This window comes from Copadichromis virginalis, linkage group LG12 (genome assembly GCF_057382275.1).
Source record: "Copadichromis virginalis isolate Kocher_CV1m ecotype Utaka linkage group LG12, C_Virginalis_male_GT1.1, whole genome shotgun sequence".
Lineage (NCBI taxonomy): Eukaryota > Metazoa > Chordata > Actinopteri > Cichliformes > Cichlidae > Copadichromis > Copadichromis virginalis.
In genome coordinates, this window is record NC_140629.1 from 27,057,603 (window position 1) to 27,071,451 (window position 13,849).

Sequence of the window (13,849 nt, forward strand, 5' to 3'; positions counted from 1 at the left end):
ATTTTTATAATTATGATTTTTTTTTACTATTATACCTGAGATGGCTGAATGCTTTGCTTCTTTGCTATTGCCAGATGTTACTTTACAGAGAAACATAGTTACTTAAACATGCACACAGATACACACAAAAATTCTGTTAGCACCAAATCACAAAAATGGTCACCTCAGAGTGCTTTATATTGCTTTATACTGTAAGACCCCACAATATAGAGAAAACCACAGCAAATATTGTGCTATTGTAGGGTCTTTGCCAGTCACACCTTGAGGCATCTGTTATTTGGTGCTATATAAATAAAACTGAACTGAATTAAGAGTCTCACTCAGCAGTATCACCTCAGATTATTTAGAAACAAAAACCATATTCTCGCAGTGTCTTTGATCCCTCTGTTTGTTATGCAATGCTCCAAAAATTACCTGTTGTCCAATTTGTAAAGTGCAACATTTACATTTCTGTTTTAGAGCTGAGCTCTGAGAACCTGCGTACCTGCTTCCACATTGTTAATGGCTACATATATTTGTCAGCTACAGAGTTTCTGCAGGTGAGACACAACAAAAGAACACTTGGACTTCACATAACTCTTATATTGTCATAATACATGTTGGCATGCTGATCTGCATAAGTTTTTACAGAACTGAACCATCTACCCCGATTATTCCCTCCCCAGAACTACGCAGAATCCTTGTGTCGATCGTTTTGTGACCTGCTGAAAGACATCACAAATGAAGGGCGGGTGCAGGTGCTCAAGGTACTCCCATTCCTCCCCTCTCACAAAAAGTCAAGTCACGTAGATGTTGTTTTTCCAAAATCACAGCTGATTGTGTCTCGTTCTCTTTTATTGTCTGGATTTATTTTTCATTGCTTTTGAGTTCAGCCACTGTGAGAGGTTGTTGTGCCTGTGTGGCCACTGAAGAGCAGGTGCGCTGAAAGCACCATTATATCCAGTAAAAGGAGACACATAAACATTTACTCACACAAACTGCGCAAGCACTGCTGCTTATTAACTGACACCCCATTATAATGCAAGAGGAGCTATGACTTCTCATTACTAATAAAAGAATTTGAGAAATGGCACATAAGGAATATCAAACGGGTCACTCTAGACCCTCTTACCTGCAGCATCACCGTCTTTGATTATGAATACAAGAAGCAGCATTTAGTTTTCTTGGGAAAGTAATACAAAATGTAAAAACGCTGCGTCTTTCGCGTACTGTACCATCTATAAAAAGAGGGATTTTCCCATAACGACAGAAGTTTCTTTACATTTTTATGTGGCTGACCCTTTGTGCTCCTTTTCTGGCTTCCTCCTGAGATTTTCCTGTCAGTTTCTCTCTGCTCCTTTTGCTTACTCCACCCTCTGAGGGTCGCCCTTCATCCTTCCTCGCCCTGTGTCCCTGCAGGTGGTAGAGATAGCTTTAAAGGTTAGCCCCATGCTGGGAGCCCACATGTTTCAGCCCCTGCTGCCAGCTGTCTTCAGAGGTATTGTGGATGGTGAGGTGAGTTTTACCTTTGCATCTTGCTCGAATCTACGCTGGAACTGTGTAAAAGGAGGAACCTGTAAAAATATGTTTTTCATTATTCACCACATATTTAACCTTAAATTTGTCTTTTAAGGTTTCAGTTCTTTCTTAAGTGTTAATAGTCCCGGCCCTTCTTCTAATTTGTCCTTTACTGTCACTTGAAATGAATTCTTCAAAGACTGTATAGTGGCAATTACTGATAAGTCAGCTCAGTTAAAGGTTACACATTCACAGGATTCTGCTGTGTCAGTGGGTCCATCTTTTCCCTCTTATCAAGCTTAATGACTCGTGTTTTATGTAAAACCACGCAAATAACCATTTGCGTGGTTATTTTTCATCATCTGTATGCATGATTGCGTGTCTATGATCTACAGAGATATCCCGTGGTGATGTCCACCTACCTGGGCATCATGGGTCGTGTCCTGCTCCAGAACTTCAGTTTTTTCTCGTCTTTGCTAAGTCAAATGGCTTCTGAGTGTAACCAGGAGGTGAGGTTTGATGTCTGCCCTTCATTTCTCTCTCCTCAGCACAGACTCGATGAATGTCTGTGGGAGACATAAATGCAAAGTGCCTGTTAAAAGGGAATCAGTGTGAACGAGGCTGAAAGTAATGAGCCAAGGAATTGCAAATGGTAACATTTTCAAGCCCTAAAATGTTGTCCTCCTCTACTGTGAAACTCTGAGCAAAGAAATTAATTGTGCCTAGTTCTGAGATTGCAGCCTTAATCTAAATAAATGCAAAGATGTTCCTCTCTAAGTTGTCTCTCATCATACCATGCTCGTTTTTTCTCACCACAGAGGACAAGACAGGAAGTTTAATCAGAAATATAGCGAAGGTTGAGACGCATCTCCGTACAAATTGCTGCTGCTCTTTTTTTTTTTTTTTTTAAATAACCCTTTTTTCTGTCCTCCTTATTTCTCTTCCTCCTTTTCTCCGCTCATCAGATGGACCAGTTGTTGGGCAATGTTATAGAGATGTGGGTTGACCGAATGGACAACATCACTCAGCCTGAGAGGAGGAAGCTGTCGTCGCTGGCTCTGCTTTCCCTCCTGCCTTCTGACAACAGGTGAGAATCATTTTTGAATTCTTTTCTGTGTTGATTTTGCTTTAAGCTCATGAAAAGTGGGTTGAACTGCATAGCTGACTTTAGGGCACAACAGGGGGAAAGTAATGATGTTCTTGGAAAATTATTTAGTAGACTCTTGTTCATCATTACGGATATAGGTGGTGAAATTATCCTGTATATATTTCTCCTTACAGCCATAAAATGCAGAACAGCACAACAGCTTAACGGGCGCCTGCTTTAACACTCTGGGTGCCAATTATATGTCAGCCGAGCACCACAAATGCGGATACTGATATACACACCTTATACAGGCCAATGCAGACAGCTGGGTTTTCAGACTTGCATATGGGGGCGAGAATATATTGTCAGAAATGAAACGACTTTCCATCTCTTTTTAAGACTTAATGTCACAAGCTATAGTAAGCGATGTTACTTAAATCTGTAATTCATCATCCTTTAGCCAAAGCATGAAACACATTTGTTTATGTCTCTCTTCTTCTGGTGGATTATTGTCCCGACCGTAAACACTTTCTGGGCAACACCTCTCGCTATGTTAAATGAAGAGATAAATACGTGGATACGTGCTTACAGACACAGAGTACCAGCCCTCTTACATTGAACTTGAACATTTTCTGTGCCGTACTGACAGAAGGATGATGGTAATGATACATGTTTATATGTGCAAGCCGTCTTTTTTTTTTTTTAATTGTTTTTGTTTTTTTCTATTAAGCTGTCACCTTAATTCCCCCCCCCCCCGATGTAACGTTGAGCATTTTCATATGAAAGCCTGTAGAGATTTACTTGCTTTTGGAGCAGGCCTCAATAGGCCATTCTTTGGATAGAAATTTGCCTCAAAGATGTTGCAAATGCGTACGATAAGATCCACAAGCATAAACTAAGATTTACTGTTGTGTTCAATGATTTGTATGTAACTTACGAGGACTCACAAGCATGCGGTTCAATCCAAGCACAAATATGAAGCAATCTGACCACACGTAAAACTGTTTTGCAAATACGTACATCATAAAGCTGAATAAATGCTAATCATTTACTCACAACTCATTAAGTTTAGCTCACAAATCTTGGTTTACACTCGTGGATCATATCGGATGCTTTTGCAGCATTTTGCAGTCAAATTTCTCTCCATACCATTCAGGGTACTACAGTTTTTGGTACTTAGGCTTTGTAGCTTTACTCATTGGTTCCAAAATGGAATTTATGGTGAAGTTCCTTTAAAAAAAATAAAATAAAATAAAAAATTAGCCAATTTTGCAGCTTTTCCCCTAACTTTAAGTGACTTTTTATGCCAGATAGGCTAGTCCCAGTGTTTCAGAAACTGCTGATCTACTAGGATTTTCCCACATAACCATGTGTGGGTTTTTCAGAGAATAAGAGAAAATATCAAGTGACAAATGCCTTGTTGATGCAAGAGGTCAGAAGAGAATGGCCAAACTGCTTCGAGTTGATAGGAAGGCAACAATGACTCAAGCAACCACTTATTACAGGCAAGAGCAGCAGAAGACCACAAAAGACACTGCTCCTATCAGTTTGGAACGGGAAACTGAGAATACAGATTGCAGTTCATCAAATTTTGAGACCGGAGGAAAGTTGCCTGGTCTGATGAGTCTTAATTTCTACTGTAACATTCAGATGGGACGGTCAGAATTTTAAAAACCTGGTTCTGGCCTGCCATGGATCAACAGTTGAAGATGCTAGCGGTAATATAATGGTTTGGGGGATGTTTTCTTGGGAAACTCAAAGATCTCAATGGGAAGCGGTGAAACAGGACATTTGCATCATGGATAGTCAGCCAACAAGTCTGTAGCGACTCTCTGATGCTGTCATCTCTCTATGGCCCAAAATCTGTGAGGAATGTTTATAGCACCTTAGTTAATCTATGCTACAAAGAATTTAAGCAGTTCTGAGAAGGCAAAAGGTGTTGAACCCAGCACTAGCAAAGGATACCTAATAACGTGGCTGGTGTTATATATGTAATATGTTATATATGATTTACAAGAAAGAAATCACTAGGGGAAAGAAAAGTGAATGGGATTTACTGTGACAGAGTAGTGACTACTTCTCAAAGATCTCTGCGAACTAGTTTGTAAATAGTTTGTTTTGGCATGCAAGCCATCATGTAATCACTGTGAAGTTTTTCACTTAAGGGTGATTTAAATGACAGGCACTGAGCAGCACCACTAATCAGCTATTAGTTTTTCACTTGGGAGTTGTTTTTGGTTGATAGAATTAGAATTGACAGACATGTTAAAATGATCTTAGAGGCAAAGCCTATTTCCAGTTGTTGCCATGGCCACCAATTTAAGACTGTTATTCATAACCAGGGGCACATATGTTTAGTGATTTTATTTTACCCTCCCAGGATATTGGTAGGTATATTTTACCAAAAGGATCAACTGTAGAGCCACTGCTAGATATGATTTTGTGTGTGTGCGAGAGTTGCCTAAACCATCAGGCCAGTAATCTTTATTTCCTAATTAATATTATGGTGACTAGGTAATTGAGCACATTTCAGATTATTTAGCACTGATATCAATATTTAGTCTGATTTGGTACCATGTGTATGTGTAAAATTGCCACACTTACAAAATAAGGGACACATCTGTGTATACTTACTTCTTTCATTCTGATTTTCCAGGTTATGGCTTGTCCTAATGCTTAGTGAACTTTATGTAGCATTGCCTTGGGTCTACCTGGCTGAGAATATGAACTGACAGAAGGAGGAACAGTTGATGTATCAGTGCCTATACTCACTCACACTAACACTTCCTTCCCTGTTTTCTCATTCTTGTTGATGTAGGGGAGAAAAACCCCCCAAGTATATTCTTTCCACTACCACTAACCACTGAGACTCACTCAAATAGTTCACCAGTGACTGTGGCAAGTCTCCAAGCTTGTGTGGTTGGGTTTCATAAACTATATTATTTTTAAAGGTTGTTGATGTCAGTTATATTTATATAGCCCAAAGTGCCAGTCACTTATCTCAGGGCACTTTAGATAGAAGGGTCAAGACCTAACAGTATTACAGAGATAAACAAGACGATACACTTTAAGTAAAGACTTTCTAAAAGTCGGGAGTAATCATTCCCTTTTAACAGAAGTAAAGCTCCAAGAGAACCAGGCTCTGGGAGGACTCTCATTTGTTACAACCGACTGGGGTGATTTTAAAGTGAAAAGTGTAGAAATAGGAGAAACAATACGACAGGCTGTTGACAGGTTGGCCGGGCTGGTAAGTGAGGACTGGGAAAATACACCTCTGCAGCCAGATATATCTGCAGAATGGCAGGCAACAAATGACAACAGAGTGAAAAAAACACAAACTGAAAGAGAAGACACAGTTAATGAGTGTTAAATCGATAATGGCTTATGAGTGCATTAAGAGTGAAGTGAGTCAGGAAGAGGCTGTTTCAGCAAACCATGCTAAATTATATGAGACTTGAGAGTTTAGGCCTAATCTTACAGTGTCTTGGGTACATGGTAGTGAATTGTTATTTTGGAAACTAAGGAACTACAAGCAAGTGTGAACTCATGAGATATAAAATTTTCTGTTGGAGTCATGTAGTAGTTGTGTGATTGGTCTCTAAATGCTTTATATGTAAAGGGGTTTTAAACTCTGGAGTTTAATTGCTAGTTTTAGGAACAGAGTAGTTCAACTAGAGGCTCTTCAAATGGCTGTTATGATACAATATATCTTTTTTAATGTAGAAATACAGACATAGTGATATAAGTGATAACTGTGAACCAATAATCAGATAGGATAGTTGATAGATAGTCTTATCTAGAAGTAGCAACTGGGCTAGTTTTTATTGTAAGATAGAATTACTATGAATTTTGCCCATATGAAATGCATATAATGTGAAAAAATTGTTTCCTCTGGAGAACTGTGTGGACAACATGATAAGGCTTTGTTGTGTAACTAATAAAGTAAAAGCAAAATAACACTGTCCCATTTTTTTTTTCCAGTGAAAATGTACTGATGATGTCAAAAGCGATGGTGAGATCAGCATGAGTAATGAAGCTTTGTTCTCTGTTATCAGCGTGATTCAGGACAAGTTCTGTGGCATCGTCAACATTTGTGTTGAGGCATTACATGATGTAATGACAGAAGATCCTGAAACGGGCACTTTCAAAGAGTAAGTATTCATATTTTTTTCCCCTGACAAATGAAGAGCAGAAAAAAACTGTGCTTATAAACGTGGAAATTATACAGTCCAAACCTTCCCATCATTTTTTTCACAAATGAATGGAGTTTGTAATTTTGACAAAACTCATGCATAATGAATGAAGACGCCCAAAAGTGCTTGAAGCACTACAAATGCAGATGCGATGCTGAAGTTGGAATTCATCAAATGCAAACCTCAGAAGAAATATTTTGAGATAAAAATTAATTTCATGGGGGCAGTGGCTCACTACAGGGAAAACAAGGAAAGCAAATGAGAGATTGACTTGGTTGTATTTGCACCTTGATAAAGCCTCACAGTAATGCCCGTGTCTGAGTTACCATCACTTTCTCACTGTGGGAAAAGTTACTGAGTACAGCGCTCCTTACACTTTGAACCTCCTCTACATATTTCAATATTTTTGGTCTCTTTCTCAGCAGTTTCTTAGCAGATGTTCACCAAACATAGACACCTATTCACTGCTGTGAAAGATGCTCAGCACCATACTAAGATCTAATGGTGTGAAATGAACTGAAAAGCTGGGAGCAAAGTCTACTGTATGCGTTTGTTTGCCAGTGATATGTTGAATCGTTTTGGGTCCCTGTTGGGTGTGACACGAGCAGTAATATATTTGTAGATGAACATATTCCTCTGAGCGTTGTTTGCTGTTTATAAATGCAGTCAGCTGAGACAGAAAACAGTGAGTAATACAATCATTCCCCTTTTATTTTGGAATTACGTAAACTTTTAAACGAACAGACCTGTGTTTTCGTGAGTGGTTTAGAATTGTTCTTGCATAGTGTGAAATGAGAAGTCCTTACGGCCATGAATGAATTTCAGTAAAATAACATAGTCAATTTGGCATGCTACAGTTTTTCAGTGTTAACAGTACAAGATGTTGACTGTAGCTTCTTTAATGACGTGCCCAGAAGAGTTACCATTTACTAGTCTGCATTTTTGTCTACCCAGAATTGTGAGTTAATTAACTTTTGTCACTTTGAATGTCATTGGTTTAGGTGGAATAGAGTTAAAATTTCTGATCACGAGTTATCAGTAGCTACGCACCACAATCACAGTGTGACATTCAGGACCCCCCCACCTTATCTCTACTCACAATAAGGCTTAAGTAAGGACAAAGGAAATAAAAGACCATACACAGACTGTATACTGTGCACAAAGGTTTTACTTGTAATTCTCTCTGCATGCAGATGAACCAATATGAATAGCATTCAGGAAAAAAGGGGTGCCAGAGGGTTCAGCATTTGGAGTGCCTGTGTATGCATGCTGCCTGTTCTGAAATTGTCTCCTACTGTGTAGGTTTATTTGCGGTTATTAATATTGAGTTGAATATTATTGTGTTTGCAGCTGCATGCTGATGAGCCATTTTGAAGAGCCCAAGCTGAGTGATGATGAGGAGCCACCAACTGAGCAGGACAAGAGGAAGAAACTGGTGAGTGAAATGTGTAATTCATACACGGTACAGATCTAATTTTGAAATCTTTAAATCAGTTTTTCTCTTGTTTCATTTCCATTACTGGATAATAGACAAATAACTTTAATAATGAATTTATTTCTTATTGTTTTGAGTTTAATTGTCTGTTTATCAGAGTGTCTTTCTGTGTCCCGTGAATTAAAAAAAACCCCATCTGTTCTTGTGATAGTTTATGCCACTCTGGAACTCATAGAGTAGATGCAGAGAAGAGCATAAAGGGTTCATTCCAGGCAGCGAAAAGGAAAACGGTCACTTTATGTAGTATGTTGTCAGACAGCAGTTCAAAGCAAGCTCAAAGCCTCCTGCAAGTCTTTAGATAAGCATGAATGTCAGTGAGTACCCATATGTGGCCCCTAGGTGGGAGATGTACACCAATTAAGTGGTGCATGTATGTATGAGCATGCATCCTCTGAGGATGCTTCCTGTACCACTTTACACTGTGAAAGTTCACGAATCGCTTCACTCATTCACACTATTGTTTAGCTATATTGTTGGTATCAGTGGTCTTCTCTAAATGTGTGCTTAGGCAAAATTACATTTTTTTTTTGTACAAATGGGATTTTATTTGTGTTTGAGTAAATATAGCTATATTTATATTCTTGTTTTACTTTTCTTTGCATGTGTGTGCGTGCTATTTGCTTGGCAGCATCCCAGTGCACTTATCACCTCAGCCCAGACCCTGACTTTTTGCTCCAGGGAAGAGAGGAGAGAAGACTTAAAGTCGCACCTCTCTCTGCTTTTTAATGTTTGTGAGTGTGTGTGCTTGGAGACGTGCATGAATACATGTGTGCAAGCAATCGGAGTGCCTGCATGATGGACTTTTCTATGTGAGGCATAAGTTGATGAGAAAGGAGACTAGTGACACTTTTTAGCAACGGTGTCTGCATCTGTATGAAACAAAAATGTGCATAAATGTCTATATTTTTCTGCTGGTCTCAAAGATCTTGTGAGACACAGGTATCATTATTATTATTATTTTATTTTTATTTTTATTTTTACATTGTTTTCTCTCTCATGTTCTTTCTCATCAGTTGACATTGAAAATCAGTGATCAGCTAATGTGAAAAACCATAATTTTTTTGCTGAAATTTAAAATCGTTATCTCCATGTGGCTTGATTATGTTTCAGGTCCACTTCTGAGTGAATTTATTTTTTCCAGCTTTCATCAGAAGCTGCTTCATATGTCTGCCATCTGCATCACTGGGTAGCATAGGGGTTTGTTTGGGTCAGTGCCGCATAAACAGTGCCGTGCAGGTACGGGTAGAAGCCCTGGATACTGGCACTTAAGACATGAAATGTCACATCTCTAGAGATGAAGGAGCTTGAGGTAGTGGAGGAGGTGAAGCAGGCCCAAATAGATCTGAACACACCTCCATGCATGTTTTATTGGAACTGAAGTCCGATAGAGAGGTGGAATCTCTCCTCCTGCCACCCTGTGCAGGCGTGTGGATAGTCATGTTTTCCTAAATTTAGCCCTTAATTTAGAATTTTCCCTTTTGAATAAAATGTTTTTTTTAATAAAGTACATTAAAAGAAATTGATTGAGACCATTTTGCATAGAAAACCTTTGCAGATAAATTTGCTTTCCAATACCATATACTGAGTGTTGATTTATCACAGTGGCTGTCAGTTAATTACAGGAAAATATATAATGCAGAATGAGTTCTGTTTTGTTAAACCACTGACACATTTTCTAGTGTTTCTTGCAGTATAGTGAAAAAGTCTTGAAACATCCCTTATTTCTCTATTCTGTTAAGAAAAACGAAAAGTTCTGCACCTGTTTAAACATGTGGAGCTATGCAGGACATGGAAATGGAGTTTATAAGGGAAAAGCAGACTTCTATTGTAGCAATTCTAACGCGCTTAAAAGTTGATATTTGGTATGAACACATTTATTCAACACAGCCTGAACTCTCCTGTTTTGCTAGATTTTTCATTCTGTATATTATCTGGTTTCTTCTTCAGATACTGATAAAAACTTCAGATAAAAACTATAGTTTTTTAGGTCTGCCACTTCATCTTTTATTCTCCACTTGTCCAGTTTCCTTAATTTTCCTAGATGCAAACTGCACACCATGCTAAAATAGAAGTTTTCAGCCAACAGTTCTTTGAGAATTACTCTGTTGGTGAAAAAAAATTATTTGATGACTGTCAAATTCATATGTTTAGCATTTTTATAGATTAATCTAAAGAAATGGGAACAAACGTGGTTTTTGAGGCTAGTGATACAATCTAAAATTGTTTAGAGACAACGCTGGTTCATCCAATTGTTAGGCGCCTTTTTGTGCTTGAATAATTCAAAAACAGTGTTGAGTAGGGGTTATTGGGATCACCTGAGTGATCACAGTAACAAATAAAGAAAAAAATATTTCTATAAAAATGGTAAGGTACAAGACTGGATTGGAAATGAGTGAAAAAGAAGTCAGTCTCTCTTTGGAAACAATACAAAGAGATGAGAGTTGGCTTAGGATTAGTCCTGTTTACCAGGAAGGAAGATTAAGTAATTCTTCAAGCAGATATAGACAAGTATTTTCTTTAAACAAAATAATTACTTTAGTTTCTTTCTTAGTTTTCTTTTTTCTTTTCCTTGGACTTTTGAGCTTATGTTTGAGTCATTACCTTTTTATGTGGATGAAAAGAACTCTGTTTATTTTCTTAATTTTCAAAGTGCCTGAAAAAGAGACTTTGAGCAATGTAGTCAAGCTTTGTACTTCTCTAAAGTAGTCACCGCACAGGGGCAGAGTGCGAATAAAAATTGGACTTCTGACTTGGACTATCACACCTAAATTGATCTCCCATGGAGAGTGAGATTAGAATTCAAACTGGATAGTATAGAAGTAAATGGCAGGACCAGTCGTATTGTAATTTTTGTTATTTATAGGGGTTCCTCATTCTTCATTGAAGCAAATCACAATCATGAAGCGTCTCGATTGGACTGATTGCTGTCAGTGCAGGGGACCCTTGATTTCACACCAGCCCCTGTCAGCCCATTATAGAAAGTGAAAGTTTCAGTACTTGAGCTTGGTGATGACTATTAGCGAACGAAGGGAAATGTCAGCAGTGTCTCTTAAAAGGAATAATTTAATGAATATACTATTGTGGAAATGCTAAAGATTAAATATAAAAAATGAGTGAATAATTAAAGAACATTACAGTTATCTCATCTCATTTTTGTAACTATTATTTTTTGCTAAATGGTGTTTCTTCTCACATCTTTTTGCTATTTATCTGTCTTTATACATTATAGTATAGTTAGCCATTTAACATCTGCCTGCAGGTATTGGTTTGGTGTTTTGTTTTGTCTTGTCAAATTACATTTAGCTGCTTCCAAACACGGATTCACAGTTTTGTTTTGTTTTTTGTTACTGCCACTGTCTCCAACCATATATCATAGCAGATCTCACCGCTGCCTTGCAAACCTTCTCTTTCACTCTTGTTGCTGTCTTTCTGTCACAAATCACCCCTGACACTTGTTTCCACCCACTCCACACTCTCTTCTTCATCCCTCTTATATGCCGTGCATTGCTTTGGGTGGTTGACTCCAGGTATTTAAACTCATCAGCATTCACTATATCTACTCCTTGCTTGTTCACCTTTCCACCTGTCTTCCTCACATTTACACACTTGTATTCTGACTTCCTCCTTCTTTCTTTCACATGCACAAGACTATAACAACAAATCTTGCTCCTGCCATCTCTTCATCTCCTACTGATTCTACCGATCCTTAATGTATTGCTTGCCATTTAGTTCAGGAAGACCCAATTTATTACCTGTACTGACAAAGTGAGCAAAACTAACTGAACCCGTTGTATTTTTTACATCAAAAGTATAACTCATTTACTTTTTTAATGCATATAAAAATGAAAACGTTTCACATTAAAAACCCAGAGAAACATTAAAAATTATTTTAAACTCTCTTATTTTGTCAGGCAGCCAATATGTTTACCAAACCTAAATATCTTGCATTATCTTGCATTTATCAGCGGTGTACCGGCCTTCTATATGTTAACAAATCCCGATGGGCAAGGAAAAAAATCCATAGTTGTTTCCAGCCCTATCGGCCTAATAACTCACCCAGTGGACCTGTCACTTTGGAAACTGGGATCACTTGCAACACACAACGAAGTTAAATTTCATTGAGATCAACTCTTACTGATGGAACCTTGGACTTACATGTTCGCCCATGAAATCTGAGTATTCTAGACAACCAGACTAAGCTAACTGCTGCTGTGTTTTGGCTTCTGTTCATAATGCATTATTTGATTCCTGTGCTTCATCTACAAGGCCAGTACCATCAAACAACAAGAAGGATAGGCAACATCAAAGACTTAGTCCAGTGGGTACTAATGACATGGGTTCTGTTTGTTGTGTTATGGGGGCACACACACACTTGAGCCCAATTACTCTCTCTCGTCTATTTTTTTTTTTTTTTTAAACTACACTACGCTAATGTATGTGCACAGCACACATAAAGGTTATTGTGCTGCATTTATGTAAGTAAATGTCAATTACTGATTGAACTACAACATAAAAGTAAAAAATACGTCTGCCCTCTTGCAAACAAATCTTCAGCAATAAGTAGGTATATAGTGAGCTGGCTGTTTTCCAAACCTAGTCACTGAATAGTGATCCAGGAAGGTCACACTCGATTGAATACTTTGAGCAATGCAAATAAAATTCCATTTGCCTCCATTGTAGTGTTTGGACCATAGAACTGGAAAAAAAAAATTCAATACCTATTTACATAGCAAAATACCACAAGGTTTAATTTCCATATTTATGGACTGCTTAAATAAGCAACCCTTGTACTATTTGTAATAGTGTGTGTTGTAGGCAGGTACCTTTCTCAAGGGCAAATCAATAGTAATTGCTAAGGAAGGAATGTGTACACTAATGAGCCGCAACATTAATTTGTGTAGCTTCCTCTCCTACTGCCAAAATAGCTCTGACCTCGAGAAATGGACGAGGGACGTAAGGAAATGCTCTGTTTGCTACTTTATTCATATTTTTCTTTTTCTTTGTTTTTGTTTCTTCTGTTTTTTTCAGACTACATGATTTGCCAAAAAAATTGTGACCCAGTTACAGTACAATTAAATAGGACTTGTTATAGGGAAAGCACAGAGTTAGACACAGGAGGCCACAATAAGAGTTACATGTTGCATAGTCTCGGAAAACCTGTTCCCCTGCATGTTTTCCACATTCCACACACCCCCCCCCCCCACCCCCCCATTTGTAACAGACCCCCGACACCACATAAAACAGTTTTTCAAGAGAATACTTATTAATATTGAACGTTTTCTTATTTTGTGCAGATTAGCCAAGTAACTACTTTGGCTCCTTAAATAAAAATTTAATTAAACATGCTTGAGTTATTAAGATAAATTAAGAAAGTTGGTGCATTTAAAATTCACATTACAGGTTTTCATTTCTCAGAGTTAACCAAAAGTATTATTTAAAGCTTTGATGAGCTACCAATGAATCTTTGAATTGATCTTGTCATTCAACGGTTTTTCATTATTTCATTTTAAAGAACAATCAACTTGCCTCCAAAGGTCTTCCAGAGGTATATATTTATAGGAAATGAGTTTCAGTGTG

General features: G+C 38.0%; 1 protein-coding gene across 1 annotated transcript in view; it reads left to right on the forward strand.

Moving 5' to 3' along the window:
- ipo11 (importin 11) overlaps positions 1-13,849 on the forward strand; it is a 132,051-nt gene that overhangs the window by 95,308 nt on the left and 22,894 nt on the right. The window contains exons 23-29 of the mRNA XM_085475716.1: positions 460-539; positions 666-746; positions 1,399-1,494; positions 1,893-2,006; positions 2,463-2,584; positions 6,640-6,735; positions 8,128-8,212. Of these exons, the coding sequence (XP_085331842.1) occupies positions 460-539; positions 666-746; positions 1,399-1,494; positions 1,893-2,006; positions 2,463-2,584; positions 6,640-6,735; positions 8,128-8,212 (674 nt within the window). The remainder of the gene's footprint in view (positions 1-459; positions 540-665; positions 747-1,398; positions 1,495-1,892; positions 2,007-2,462; positions 2,585-6,639; positions 6,736-8,127; positions 8,213-13,849) is intronic.